Raw genomic sequence first — 15,323 nt, 5'->3', positions numbered from 1 at the left:
TGGGCAGATGGGCGTTTCTTGCATGTGGCCGCCTCCACGTCTGTGGGGGTGGGGGGACAGCGCTTACCCCACCCCAGCTGTTCCGGAAGCTCTGGAGGATGAGCCAGGCATATGTTGCTTTGTTCCAAGTTCTTTGTGTTGAGTGAGGGAGTTTGCTTTGATGGACAGACTCATTTCTGTGAGCTGCTTTTTATCTGCACTGTTTTTTTCCGCAGGGCCCTTTGTTTTTTTACTGGTGGCAGTTTTACAAAAACAGGTTTTTTGCCTTTTGAGGGTCACAGTATGTCACCCTTTATGAAAAATGGTGGAGAAGTAGTGAAGCCACTTTAATGAAAAGTAAATTTATGCAAGATTAGATAATGAGATACCTTGTATTTTAACACTGCTGTTCCTTACCAGAAAGAGCAGATGTTTTTAAGGAGTTCTGTTTATATTAACATTTTAAATGTTCTTAATTTTGTTCCAGATTTCTCATTTTGCAGACAAAATGATAAAAAAAAAAAACAATTAGAATGTGAGAGATGGGTGGGCCTCAGAGTCCATCCATATTCATCCATTTTATCTGCCATTTTTGTTTAAAACAAATGTTTGTTTTGCTATCATGATATGCTTGAGGTGAAGCATTTTACATTAGGAATTTACTGAAAATATTCCAATACAGAGTTGGTCAGAATAGATTTTTAACTCTGCATAAATACATAGTTATATAAATGCCTTCGAAATTTGATGCTTTGTGTTTCTAAAATTCAGTGTTTTCTTTGTTTTTGTAGGAGTTAGGCAAATATGGAGTGCTTTTCTACAATGCCTGCTTCATGATTATACCAACTCTTATCATCAGTGTCTCTACTGGAGACCTTCAGCAGGTGAGCTGGTGACAGTCATTACATTCCTGCTGAGCAGCCTCTGAGAGTCTTAATAGTTAACTTTTTGTACTGCAGTGTAAAGCGTAAAGGTAAGTCAGATTACCAGGAGGGTACATGGAATCGAGATGTGTGACATCACCAGTAATACCTCTGACACTATCCTTCCTTTGGTGTTTATCTTTAGACACCTGGGAAGCAGCAGAAGTAGTCACAAGAATTCTGGACTTGAAGATTTTGGAAAACTACAACAGTAAAAATCTGAGTTTGAGCCTTCGTATCCCTGTTTGCTGATGTGGGGATCCTAGGAAAACTAACTTAGAAGGGGATTTTGATAGTTTTAAAAATGGATTTATTTATCTAATACCTTTATAATGCACATTTTGAAACATATGCAAAGTACAGAGAATAATTAAATGAACTCTCCTGTACCCACCGCCCAGGGTCAATACCGTTCGGCGTTTTGTCATTCTTATTTCATTTTTCCCCCCCTCTGGAATATTTTAAAGCAAATTCCAGATATCATGGGATTTTGTCTCTAAATATTCCAGGATGTACATTTGAATTTTGAGAACGTGTTGTTCTTTTGGTATCTGCCCTGCTCACCTGTCTGCTGCACATACATGAGAGACAAATAAGATGGTAGATGAGTAGAAACAGAGGGGGCCCAGCTGGAGGGAGTGAACACCAGTCATTCAGGAAGGGTGATGTTCACCCAGTAGCATCCCCAGTAGCCACCTTGAGGTGTGTCAGCCCCTGCCAAGCCCTACTTTTTCAGAAAGTTGCCAGCTACACCTCTTCTAAGAATTTTGCCTGTATCTTAAGGGAGATGTTTAAGTTCACATGAGAAGATTTGCTAGGCAAAATTATGGTCCAGTCTGGCCTCCACCCACAGAACCAACCCTCAGCAACCCTTTTGTTGCTGGACCGACAGGGGTGGGGGTGAGAGGGGGTGTTCAGAGAGGCCTTGTGCAGTAACCCATCACCTGCCACGTGACTGTTATTTCTGTGTTTACTAATCAGCATGTTTCTGTGGTGCAAACAGTTTGAGTTGATTCCATCTCCCCCCATCCAACCCCCGCCTTTTAGGGGGTTGAGTACTTCCAGAAGGCTGCAGGCTCTTGTGGGCTCCTGGGTGGATGTCAGGGTTTCATATTCTTTCTGAAAGCTATACTTTTCATTTGTACAGTTCCTGTCCAGAAGAGGAAACAGACCAGAAACTGAAGTTTAGGTACCTTATGAGTTAAATTGACCAGATGTATTATGTTAATAATTGATAACATTGTTTTGATAGGAATATATGTTCCCACACCCAAACCATTGCTTTATAACTTGTAACATGGGCTCTCAGAAGTTTCTCTTCCTTGTAACGATTATCCCTGCAGAATTATTATACTTTCTCAGGTAATAATAAAAATAATAGCAGCTAATATTTATTGAGGACTTATTGTATCAGACATTGTTTAAAGCACTGTACATGAACGATTTCACTGCTTTCCACAGCAGCCTTCTGAGGAGAAGGGACTGTTTGCTATTCATCTTGTAGATGAGGAGTCTAGAGCACGGTGCTTAAATACCATCCAAGGACAGCAGGTGATCGATCCAGGCAGTCTTGCTCTGGAACCCATTCTCCACTGTAATCTTAGTTACCTTATTGTACATGAAAAGTGTTTCTTGCCTTCATGCATGAAAAACCATAACCTATCACTTATATCTTAGAAAGTACAAGAGGCCGAACGTATACTTTAACTTATTAAGTAGTGGTGTTCTAGGAGAATGTTATGCTCCTATCCTGGTTTTTGGTGCTGAACTATCTCAATATGTACTCTATCTAGTCTCTTTTTTGACCAGGCTTCTAATCTACAGTTTCTCTAGGTACCTTAGAGCCCCAACTGTGATTACTCTCCACAGAAATTCCAGATGGAGCAGAGCTAAATATATAGATTTATTTAAAAATCTATAAGAAACTTATAATTGGAAAAAAATAGAATGTGTTTAAAACTGTTAAAAGGGCCCTCTGTAAAAATGATAAGATACAAAATCACGAAGTTAAAAATTTGACTCTATTTTAATTTAAAAGTATTGTATGATAGGAGATCCAGAAGATATGGGACACTCACTATAATCAGTGATTTTTAAAACCCTGTGGAAAAAAATAATGTACTTTTCACTAGTAAGATTGTTCTGCTGTGTATTCGTTCCATTGAATCGTAAGCTTCTTCCAATTGGTTACTTTTAACCATGTGTGAATCCATTTTAGATTGTGAACCGAATGTAATAAAGAAGAGAACTTATATAATTAGATGTGTTAGCCTATAAAATTGCATTTTGTTTGCCAAGTTTGGTTTGATTATAGCAGAAATTGATTGATAAATTAGGGCAAAATATTAACTTGTTAATAGAAAAAGTACTTAGGTGAAGCATTTTTCCTGGTTGGCTGGAGAGGATCAGAGGTTGTGGTTAAGACTCATGTGTATGACTTACTGCATGGAGATTCACTCACTCTGGGACCTTGGACTTACACGGTCAACAAACCTGGTAACAGCACCTTGACTCTGTCTCTGATTGTCCAAGTCCATGATGCCAGCTCCTCTTGTCAACAATTTGTGCCCCTGGATAATACTGTTTGGGTGACCTTTTTTTAGTCATTTGAATTGCTGCACCAGGCTCAAAGTACATGGGGTATATTGCATTTGATGAATAGGGTAGATAACAGGATTTACTTTTCTGATAAAAAAAACACATAAATGCAAAATAAAAAAGATGCATGCTCCACCATACTGCTAGAGAAATAGCAAGTCTAGTATATGTGCTGCCGAAGCGAGCACAGCAATAGCAAGTCTAAAGGAAGCAGCACTTCATCGTTCTTCACCTTTAATTATTTTGTTTTAAAATAAATGTCATACTACATTATTTTTTACATTATTTTTTAAAATGCCACCAGCACAGCCTCATCATTATTAAAGGAACAAAATAAAACGAAAATCTATTAAAATATAGATTGGCAAAGAATCCAGATATTTTTGTGAAGATTACTACATAGCCCTCAGTGGTTTATATGGTATCAGAACAGTTTTTATTTACTGTTTGCAGAAATACTTTCAGCTTGTTGAGTAAATACTTCCAGTTTGTTGAGCAAATAAATGTTTTTCTATCTGCGGCTTGGAGTTTGGAGCATATGGTTTTCTCTTATTTCCAGTTTTATTTTAACTTTAGATACAGAGTGTTTTCTATAGTTTTTGTTTGGTTTTGATCTTTGACTACCTTGGATGTTTTCTGCCCCTTTGACAGTAAGACAGCTTTATATTTATATTTTCCTTTCACAAATAAGCATTAAAAAAATAATTTTATGCTGGAAACTTTCAAAGCTATACAGAAGGAGAACAAATAGCATAACAGACCCCACGTATCCACCAACCAGCTTCAACAGTTATCATCAATATTTAACGTGTATCTTTTTGATAAGAGATGTGGGCAGAGTCTTACTAATGAAAAAATAACAAGTGTGGCAAGATTGTATTAATTGGGGGAGAATTCCATTCTAATTGGCTTAAAATTTTTTTTTTTTAAATTTTTTTTTCAACGTTTATTTATTTTTGGGACAGAGAGAGACAGAGCATGAACGGGGGAGGGGCAGAGAGAGAGGGAGACACAGAATCGGAAACAGGCTCCAGGCTCTGAGCCATCAGCCCAGAGCCCGACGCGGGGCTCGAACTCACGGACCGCGAGATCGTGACCTGGCTGAAGTCGGACGCTTAACCGACTGCGCCACCCAGGCGCCCCAATTGGCTTAAAATTTTTGAATTCTAAACTTAACAAGAATTTAAATAGTTTTAAATCTATAAACTTATAAAACTTGATTAACCAAGTTTTGCCTAGTAGGAAGTGAATAGAGCTTATGTTCAACTGTGTTATTCAGCACATGCTTATGTGCAGCACATGCTTATTGTCTTGAGTCACTTTAAAATCATTTTTGGATGTAGACAAAGGACAAATCATGAATAAAATGCTCCTTTTTATTGTTACCTGTCATTTCAAGGGGGTTAATTTCATCTTCTCAGCTAAGTTCTTGAGAGTTGAAACTCCTGCACCCAACTTCTGTCTTAACTCCACCACCCCAATTTCTTCCTTGCTTTGTAAAAAGCAAATAATTCAGTTTATTTGTTCATAATACTAAGCATTTGTAAATTTTTGAAAATATTTCATGGACTTAGCCATTATTATTAATTTTCTAATAAGCTTTCTTCTAAGATTATTTATTACCAAAAAAAGTTTTAATGTTTATTTTTGAGAGAGAGCGAGCAAGCATGAGTGGGGGTGGGGCAGAGAGAAGGGGACAGAGGATCCAAAGCAGGCTCTTGCTAACAGCGTGAGCCCAATGTGGGGCTCGAACTCACAAACTGGTGAGATCATGACCTGAGCCGAAGTTGGATGCTCAACTGACTGAGCCCTCTGGGCACCCTTCTTCGAAGATTATTTATAAAAAGTAAACCCAATCCTGATTTTGTGACTACAGATTAATAAAGAGTTAATTACAGATTAATAAAGTCACAGCAACAATAGTGATACTGGATACTTGGCTCCCGCCAGGTTCTAAATAGTTTCGTTAAATCCTCACATGGACTTTTTGAGCAAGTTTTTTAAAAAAAATCCCTGTTTGTGAAAGGAATCTGAGATTTAGGGAGTAAAAGTGATATGCCCAACATCCCACAGCTGGTATTGGCTAGGATTTTTTAAGTTGTATTTTGTTTGGGAAAGTGGTTCCTGTAATAAAACACGATTTGGTAAAATCCATAAATTTAAACTGCAGTATTATGAGTCTAACCATTAGTTTTCTTTCTTTTTTGTAATAGGCTACTGAATTCAATGAATGGAAGAATGTTCTATTTATCATACAGTTTCTTCTTTCCTGTTTTTTGGGGTAAGAAACCATAGACAAGTAGAAGCTCGGTCTATGACATCTCTTGACAAGTCAAATCGAAATATACTTTCTGTATGCTCTGTTAAAATCCCTTTGTCTATGCTTCTCCAGCTTTCTCTGGAAAGTACCCCTGCAGCAGAGGAGTGGAGTGAGACCCAGGATCCCTGGGAACACAGCCCAAAAGCAAGCATGAAACACTGTTATTTTTGAGAGTCATGTTAACATCACATTTCTCCAAAATATGATGTTGTCTATTGATTTCTGAAAGTTAGTCTGCATGAGGTCCGCTGATGTATTACATTCAGTGCTATTTGTTGTCTTTGCTACAATGTCCCTCAGTTTTCAAGATCTTCCACCCACATAAATATGTGGAAATGACAACCATTTACTCTAGTGCCGTACCTGCTGTATTCAGGGAAATTTCTGAGGAGCATTGTCCAAGCCATTGTATTGTCCAACAATTTTAGGCTTTTGTCTTAAAATTTCCCTTACGTCTGTCTTCCTGTTGAGAAGCCATGCAGCCTGTGTCTTTTATCTTCCAAAAACTTGAAAATTCCCTTTCCTGAATAGGTAATACACACAACTAAATAATCCAAGAACTGCAACAGAATTCACAGGGAACAAAAGCTACTCTATTTTTCCCTGTCCCCCAGCACTGCAGTTTTCTTCTTCAGAGGTGACCCCTGTTTGAAGTTTTTGGCATATCTTTCCTGAGTGGGGCTACATGCATAGACGAACACCTATCTTATCCCATACTGAAAGGTGCTTTAAATGACTATGTCAGGGAATTACTTATCAAAAGTAATTCTGTGAATTTCCCCCCCCTTTTTTTTTTACCTCCAATAGTACAGTTTTCATTATGTTTAAATTGGCTAAGAACACCTAAGTCTCTTTGATCAACACTTAAAAATTCTCAAACTTGATTTTAATTACAGTGATGTAGTCTCACACGATGAAAACATTTATGTATAACTTCCATTTCACTAATTCTCTTTTTAGCTGTGTCTGATTTAATGTTGAGCCTCTTGATTGACTTTTTTTTTCAATATATGAAATTTATTGTCAAATTTGTTTCCATACAACACCCAGTGCTCATCCCAAAAGGTGCCCTACTCAATACCCATCACCCACCCTCCCCTCCCTCCCACCCCCCATCAACCCTCAGTTTGTTCTCAGTTTTTAACAGTCTCTTATGCTTTGGCTCTCTCCCACTCTAACCTCTTTTTTTTTTTTTCCTTCCCCTCCCCCATGGGTTTCTGTTAAGTTTCTCAGGATCCACATAAGAGTGAAACCATATGGTATCTATCTTTCTCTGTATGGCTTATTTCACTTAGCATCACACTCTCCAGTTCCATCCACGTTGCTACAAAAGGCCATATTTCATTCTTTCTCATTGCCACGTAGTATTCCATTGTGTATATAAACCACAATTTCTTTATCCATTCATCAGTTGATGGACATTTAGGCTCTTTCCATAATTTGGCTATTGTTGAGAGTGCTGCTATAAACATTGGGGGACAAGTGCCCCTATGCATCAGTACTCCTGTATCCCTTGGGTAAATTCCTAGCAGTGCTATTGCTGGGTCATAGGGTAGGTCTATTTTTAATTTTCTGAGGAACCTCCACACTGCTTTCCAGAGCGGCTGCACCAATTTGCATTCCCACCAACAATGCAAGAGGGTTCCTGTTTCTCCACATCCTCTCCAGCATCTATAGTCTCCTGATTTGTTCATTTTGGCCACTCTGACTGGTATGAGGTGATATCTGAGTGTGGTTTTGATTTGTATTTCCCTGATAAGGAGCGACGTTGAACATCTTTTCATGTGCCTGTTGGCCATCTGGATGTCTTCTTTAGAGAAGTGTCTATTCATGTTTTCTGCCCATTTCTTCACTGGGTTATTTGTTTTTCTGGTGTGGAGTTTGGTGAGCTCTTTATAGATTTTGGATACTAGCCCTTTGTCTGATATGTCATTTGCAAATATCTTTTCCCATTCCGTTGGTTGCCTTTTAGTTTTGTTGGTTGTTTCCTTTGCTGTGCAGAAGCTTTTTATCTTCATAAGGTCCCAGTAATTCACTTTTGCTTTTAATTCCCTCGCCTTTGGGGATGTGTCAAGTAAGAGATTGCTACGGCTGAGGTCAGAGAGGTCTTTTCCTGCTTTCTCCTCTAAGGTTTTGATGGTTTCCTGTCTCACATTCAGGTCCTTTATCCATTTTGAGTTTATTTTTGTGAATGGTGTGAGAAAGTGGTCTAGTTTCAACCTTCTGCATGTTGCTGTCCAGTTCTCCCAGCACCATTTGTTAAAGAGGCTGTCTTTTTTCCATTGGATGTTCTTTCCTGCTTTGTCAAAGATGAGTTGGCCATACGTTTGTGGGTCTAGTTCTGGGGTTTCTATTCTATTCCATTGGTCTATGTGTCTGTTTTTGTGCCAATACCATGCTGTCTTGATGATGACAGCTTTGTAGTAGAGGCTAAAGTCTGGGATTGTGATGCCTCCTGCTTTGGTCTTCTTCTTCAAAATTCCTTTGGCTATTCGGGGCCTTTTGTGGTTCCATATGAATTTTAGGATTGCTTGTTCTAGTTTCGAAAAGAATGCTGGTGCAATTTTGATTGGGATTGCATTGAATGTGTAGATAGCTTTGGGTAGTATTGACATTTTGACAATATTTATTTTTCCAATCCATGAGCAGGGAATGTCTTTCCATTTCTTTAAATCTTCTTCAATTACCTTCATAAGCTTTCTATAGTTTTCAGCATACAGATCCTTTACATCTTTGGTTAGATTTATTCCTAGGTATTTTATGCTTCTTGGTGCAATTGTGAATGGGATCAGTTTCTTTATTTGTCTTTCTGTTGCTTCATTGTTAGTGTATAAGAATGCAACTGATTTCTGTACATTGATTTTGTATCCTGCAACTTTGCTGAATTCATGTATCAATTCTAGCAGACTTTTGGTGGAGTCTATCGGATTTTCCATGTATAATATCATGTCATCTGCAAAAAGCGAAAGCTTGATTTCATCTTTGCCAATTTTGATGCCTTTGATTTCCTTTTGTTGTCTGATTGCTGATGCTAGAACTTCCAGCACTATGTTAAACAACAGCGGTGAGAGTGGGCATCCCTGTCGTGTTCCTGATCTCAGGGAAAAAGCTCTCAGTTTTTCCCCGTTGAGGATGATGTTAGCTGTGGGCTTTTCATAAATGGCTTTTATGATCTTTAAGTATGTTCCTTCTATCCCGACTTTCTCAAGGGTTTTTATTAAGAAAGGGTGCTGGATTTTGTCAAAGGCCTTTTCTGCATCGATTGACAGGATCATATGGTTCTTCTCTTTTTTTTTGTTAATGTGATGTATCACGTTGATTGATTTGCGAATGTTGAACCAGCCCTGCATCCCAGGAATGAATCCCACTTGATCATGGTGAATAATTCTTTTTATATGCCGTTGAATTCGATTTGCTAGTATCGTATTGAGAATTTTTGCATCCATATTCATCAGGGATATTGGCCGGTAGTTCTCTTTTTTTACTGGGTCTCTGTCTGGTTTAGGAATCAAAGTAATACTGGCTTCATAGAATGAGTCTGGAAGTTTTCCTTCCCTTTCTATTTCTTGGAATAGCTTGAGAAGGATAGGTATTATCTCTGCTTTAAACGTCTGGTAGAACTCCCCTGGGAAGCCATCTGGTCCTGGACTCTTATTTGTTGGGAGATTTTTGATAACCGATTCAATTTCTTCGCTGGTTATGGGTCTGTTCAAGCTTTCTATTTCCTCCTGATTGAGTTTTGGAAGAGTGTGGGTGTTCAGGAATTTGTCCATTTCTTCCAAGTTGTCCAATTTGTTGGCCTATAATTTTTCATAGTATTCCCTGATAATTGTTTGTATCTCTGAGGGATTGGTTGTAATAATTCCATTTTCATTCATGATTTTATCTATTTGGGTCATCTCCCTTTTCTTTTTGAGAAGCCTGGCTAGAGGTTTGTCAATTTTGTTTATTTTTTCAAAAAACCAACTCTTGGTTTCGTTGATCTGCTCTACAGTTTTTTTAGACTCTATATTGTTTATTTCTGCTCTGATCTTTATTATTTCTCTTCTTCTGCTGGGTTTAGGCTGCCTTTGCTGTTCTGCTTCTATTTCCTTTAGGTGTGCTGTTAGATTTTGTATTTGGGATTTTTCTTGTTTCTTGAGATAGGCCGGGATTGTGATGTATTTTCCTCTCAGGACTGCCTTTGCTGCATCCCAAAGCGTTTGGATTGTTGTATTTTCATTTTTGTTTGTTTCCATATATTTTTTAATTTCTTCTCTAATTGCCTGGTTGACCCACTCATTCTTTAGTAGGGTGTTCTTTAACCTCCATGCTTTTGGAGGTTTTCCAGACTTTTTTCTGTGGTTGATTTCAAGCTTCATAGCATTGTGGTCTGAAAGTTATGCATGGTATAATTTCAATTCTTGTAAACTTATGAAGGGCTGTTTTGTGACCCAGTATATGATCTATCTTGGAGAATGTTCCATGTGCATTAGAGAAGAAAGTATATTCTGTTGCTCTGGGATGCAGAGTTCTAAATATATCTGTCAAGTCCATCTGATCCAATGTATCATTCAGGGCCCTTGTTTCTTTATTGACCGTGTGTCTAGATGATCTATCCATTTCTGTAAGTGGAGTGTTAAAGTTCCCTGCAATTACCACATTCTTATCAATAAGGTTGCTTATGTTTATGAGTAATTGTTTTATATATTTGGGGGCTCCTGTATTCGGCACATAGACATTTATTTCATTTAAAGCGTTTTTCAGCTCCTCGTGACTGTTCCTTAGTCCCTTGATCTCTGTAGCAAGAGATTCTCTGCTGTCCTCTATACTGTTTTCAAGCCCAGCGATTAATTTTATGACTATTATTCTAAATTCACTTTCTGTTATATTATTTAAATCCTTTTTGATCAGCTCATTAGCTGTTGTTATTTCCTGGAGATTCTTCTGAGGGGAATTCTTCCGCTTGGTCATTTTGGATAGTCCCTGGTGTGGTGAGGACCTGCAGGGCACTTCCCCTGTGCTGTGGTGTATAACTGGAGTTGGTAGGCGGAGTCACAGTCCGACCTGATGTCTGCCCCCAGCCCACCGCTGGGGCCACAGTCAGACAGGTGTGTGCCTTCTCTTCCCCTCTCCTAGGGGCGGGATTCACTGTGGGGTGGCGTGGCCCGTCTGGGCTACTTGCACACTGCCAGGCTTGTGATGCTGGGGATCTGGCGTATTAGCTGGGGTGGGTAGGCAAGGTGCACAGGGGCAGGAGGGGCAGGCTTAGCTCGCTTCTCCTTAGGTGATCCACTTCGGGAGGGGCCCTGTGGCAGCGGGAGGGAGTCAGATCCACTGCCGGAGGTTTGGCTCCTCCGCAGAAGCACAGAGTTGGGTGTTTGCGCGGAGCGAGCAAGTTCCCTGGCAGGAACTGGTTCTCTTTGGGATTTTGGCTGGGGGATGGGCGGGGGAGATGGCGCTGGCGAGCGCCTTTGTTCCCCACCAAACTGGGGGCTCAGCAGCTCTCCCTCCCTTTGTCCTCCAGCCTTCCTGCTTTCTGAGCAGAGCTGTTAACTTATGACCTGCCAGACGCTAAGTCGCGCTTGCTGTCGGAACACAGTCCGTCAGGCCCATCCGCTTTTGCCCGCCAGACTCGGGAGCTCTGCTTGGCTGGCGGGCCGCCCCTCCACCCCGGCTCCCTCCCGCCAGTCCGTGGAGCGCACACCGCCTCGCCGCCCTTCCTACCCTCTTCCGTGGGCCTCTCGTCTGCGCTTGGCTCTGGCGACTCCGTTCTGCTAATCCTCTGGCGGTTTTCTGGGTTATTTAGGCAGGTGTAGGTGGAATCTAAGTGATCAGCAGGACGCGCGGTGAGCCCAGTGTCCTCCTACGCCGCCATCTTCCCAAGCCAAATTTCAGGCGCATAGACATTTATAATTGTTAGCTCTTCCTGATGGATAGACCCTGTAATTATTATATAATGCCCTTCTTCATCTCTTGTTACAGCCTTTAATTTAAAGTCTAGTTTGTCTGATATAAGTATGGCCACTCCAGCTTTCTTCTGGCTTCCAGTGGCATGATAAATAGTTCTCCATCCCCTCACTCTCAATCTAAAGGTGTCCTCAGGTCTAAAATGAGTCTCTTGTAGACAGCAAATAGATGGGTCTTGTTTTTTTATCCATTCTGATACCCTATGTCTTTTGGTTGGCGCATTTAATCCATTTACATTCAGTGTTATTATAGAAAGATACGGGTTTAGAGTCATTGTGATGTCTGTACGTTTTATGCTTGTAGTGATGTCTCTGGTACTTTGTCTCACAGGATCCACCTTAGGATCTTTTGTAGGGCTGGTTTAGTGGTGACAAATTCCTTCAGTTTTTGTTTGTTTGGGAAGACTTTTATCTCTCCTTCTATTCTAAATGACAGACTTGCTGGCTAAAGGATTCTCGGCTGCATATTTTTTCTGTTTAGCACACTGAAGATCTCGTGCCAATCCTTTCTGGCCTGCCAAGTTTCAAAAGAGAGATCAGTCAAGAGTCTTATAGGTCTCCCTTTATATGTGAGGGCACCTTTATCCCTTGCTGCTTTCAGAATTTTCTCTTTATCCTTGTATTTTGCCAGTTTCACTATGATATGTCATGCAGAAGATTGATTCAAGTTACATCTGAAGGGAGTTCTCTGTGCCTCTTGGATTTCAGTGCCTTTTTCCTTCCCCAGTTCAGGGAAGTTCTCAGCTATTATTTCTTCAAGTACACCTTCAGCACCTTTCCCTCTCTCTTCCTCCTCTGGGATACCAATTATGCGTATATTATTTATTTTTAGTGTATCACTTAGTTCTCTAATTTTCCCCTCATACTCCTGGATTTTTTTTTATCTCTCTTTCTCTCAGCTTCCTCTTTTTCCATAACTTTATCTTCTAGTTCACCTATTCTCTCCTCTGCCTCTTCAATCCGAGCCGTCGTCGTTTCCATTTTGTTTTGCATTTCGTTTAAAGCATTTTTCAGCTCCTCGTGACTGTTCCTTAGTCCCTTGATCTCTGTAGCAAGAGATTCTCTGCTGTCCTCTATACTGTTTTCAAGCCCAGCAATTAATTTTATGACTATTATTCTAAATTCACTTTCTGTTATATTATTTAAATCCTTTTTGATCAGTTCATTAGCTGTTGTTATTTCCTGGAGATTCTTCTGAGGGGAATTCTTCCGCTTGGTCATTTTGGATAGTCCCTGGAGTGGTGAGGACCTGCAGGGCACTTCCCCTGTGCTTTGGTGTATAACAGGAGTTGGTGGGTGGGGCCGCAGTCAGACCTGATGTCTGCCCCCTGCGCACCGCTGGGGCCACAGTCAGAAAGGTGTGTACCTTCTCTTCCCTCTCCTAGGGGCGGGATTCACTGTGGGGTGGCATGGCCCGTCTGGGCTACTTGCACACTGCCAGGCTTGTGGTGCTGGGGATCTGGTGTTAGCTGGGGTGGGTAGGCAATGTGCACGGGGGGGCAGGAGGGGCAGGCTTAGCTCACTTCTCCTTAGGTGATCCACTTCAGGAGGGGCCCTGTGGCAGCGGGAGGGAGTCAGATCCGCTGCCGGAGGTTTGGCTCCTCCACAGAAGCACAGAGTTGGGTGTTTGCGTGGAGCGAGCAAGTTCCCTGGCAGGAACTGGTTCCCTTTGGGATTTTGGCTGGGGGATGGGCGGGGGAGATGGCGCTGGCGAGCGCCTTTGTTCCCCACCAAACTGAGCTCTGTCGTCCGGGGGCTCAGCAACTCTCCCTCCCTTTGTCCTCCAGCCTTCCTGCTTTCTGAGCTGAGCTGTTAACTTATGACCTGCCAGACGCTAAGTCGCGCTTGCTGTCGGAACACAGTCCGTCAGGCCCCTCCGCTTTTGCCAGCCAGACTCGGGGGCTCTGCTTGGGCGGCAGGCTGCCCCTCCACCCCGGCTCCCTCCCGCCAGTCCTTGGAGCGCGCACCGCCTCGCCGCCCTTCGTACCCTCTTCCGTGGGCCTCTCGTCTGCACTTGGCTCCGGAGACTCCATTCTGCTAATCCTCTGGTGGTTTTCTGGGTTATTTAGGCAGGTGTAGGTGGAATTTAAGTGATCAGCAGGATGCGCGGTGAGCCCAGCGTCCTCCTACGCTGCCATCTTCCAACCTCCCCTTGATTGACTTTTTGATTTTAACAATTTTTTATTTGTGAAAGTTTCATTTTTTTTTTTTATTTACAAACTTCTTCATTCCTAACATTCTCTCATTGGTGATCTTTTGACTGTAGTAACTTTCATTTCTTTAAATGTTATACACATAGCTGTTCTGTATTCTTCATTTAATTATTCCAATTATCTGCAGTTTTTAAGAATCTAAATGTTGTATATAGTTTGTGACTGTCAAACTGTGTGTGGTTGGTGACTTGTCGTTGTGAGCACAGTGCTTAATCAGTGTTATGGGCTGAACGCTCATAACAAAATGCAAATTTGAGAAACCTTCCTGTGGGGACAAATTGTTTCTGGTCCTGCTGACAGCCGGGCATTGCCCCTGACCTGGACCGCTGTGTGCATTTCTGAGGGTCTAGGCTCAGTGAGCTAAAGTGTCCCTCCCAACATGGAGTCTGGCTCAAGGCTGTTTCCAGACAGTGCTGTTCTGCTAAGGTCTCTGCCCCAAGGCACCCCTATTCTGTTTCAGTTGTGTTCTGCTCCGACTCCTGCCTGGCCCTAATACTTTATCAGTCTGTGTCCAGTTCCTCCTTTTTTAAAGGAAGAGGGTTTGGGTGACCTCTTGTGCCTCTTTCAAGACCAGTGATCTCTCAAGTAGTGTGTCCTTTCCAGGCATAGGTTGCTTTGCAATGGGAGGGTCCCTTAGTGCACTTAGGTAGCCATTGTCAGAAACATAAGTTAAGTGAAATATTTGTAGTTTTCCCAGTTGTTGGCTGACATTTAACTTTGAAAACAAAATCTAAGCCATGCTTGTGAATCACCCTTTGTCAAACCATCTTTTCTCTCTGGTTAAAAAAAATTCAACCTATATCACACAAACTCAGACTAGCACTTTTCCCTGGCTAATCCCAGATTCACCTATGAACAACAGAGCTAAATTTCAAAGTTTTTCTCATTTCACTATAAACTCAATGAGATACTGTTTCCATTTTTTTTTTTAATTTTTGGTTTTTTTTACTTGCATTATACCACTTAGTCATTCCTTGAAGGAAATCAAGAAGTAAACCCTCCAATGTCAGCTGTCCTCAGTGAATGATGCGCTGGGGGGGTCTGGATATGAGCTGCCACTCTTTGGGACTTGCCTGCCATAGGCCTGGCCCTATCTGTGTATAACTCCATGCATTTTTTCCTATTTAATAATGTGTTTCTTAGAAAACAAATACTTTACAAAAGTTTTTGTCATCAGTAGTCACTTTGCAAATGAAAATGCCATAAAGGCGTATCAATTATAAATAAATCAGTAAATGATGAAATCATCAAGATTTCAGGTTTTACCCAACTTTAAGGATGAAAACTAGGTAGGTCTGTTTTTTAAGTGGGTCTTTTGAGGACACTAAAATCATGGCACTAT

The 15,323-nt window shown here is 41.1% G+C and overlaps 1 protein-coding gene across 3 annotated transcripts in view; it reads left to right on the top strand.

Annotated features, from left to right (window-relative positions):
- The window catches only part of SLC35D2 (solute carrier family 35 member D2), a 59,618-nt gene that overhangs the window by 29,141 nt on the left and 15,154 nt on the right, over positions 1 to 15,323 (top strand). For all 3 annotated transcript variants that reach the window (XM_045467850.1, XM_045467851.1, XM_045467852.1), the window contains 2 exons: positions 771 to 863; positions 5,714 to 5,781. In XM_045467850.1, coding sequence (XP_045323806.1) covers positions 771 to 863; positions 5,714 to 5,781 — 161 coding nt within the window. The remainder of the gene's footprint in view (positions 1 to 770; positions 864 to 5,713; positions 5,782 to 15,323) is intronic.

This window comes from Leopardus geoffroyi, chromosome D4, assembly GCF_018350155.1.
Source record: "Leopardus geoffroyi isolate Oge1 chromosome D4, O.geoffroyi_Oge1_pat1.0, whole genome shotgun sequence".
NCBI classification, from domain to species: domain Eukaryota; kingdom Metazoa; phylum Chordata; class Mammalia; order Carnivora; family Felidae; genus Leopardus; species Leopardus geoffroyi.
This window is presented reverse-complemented; position numbering and strand designations above follow the sequence as displayed.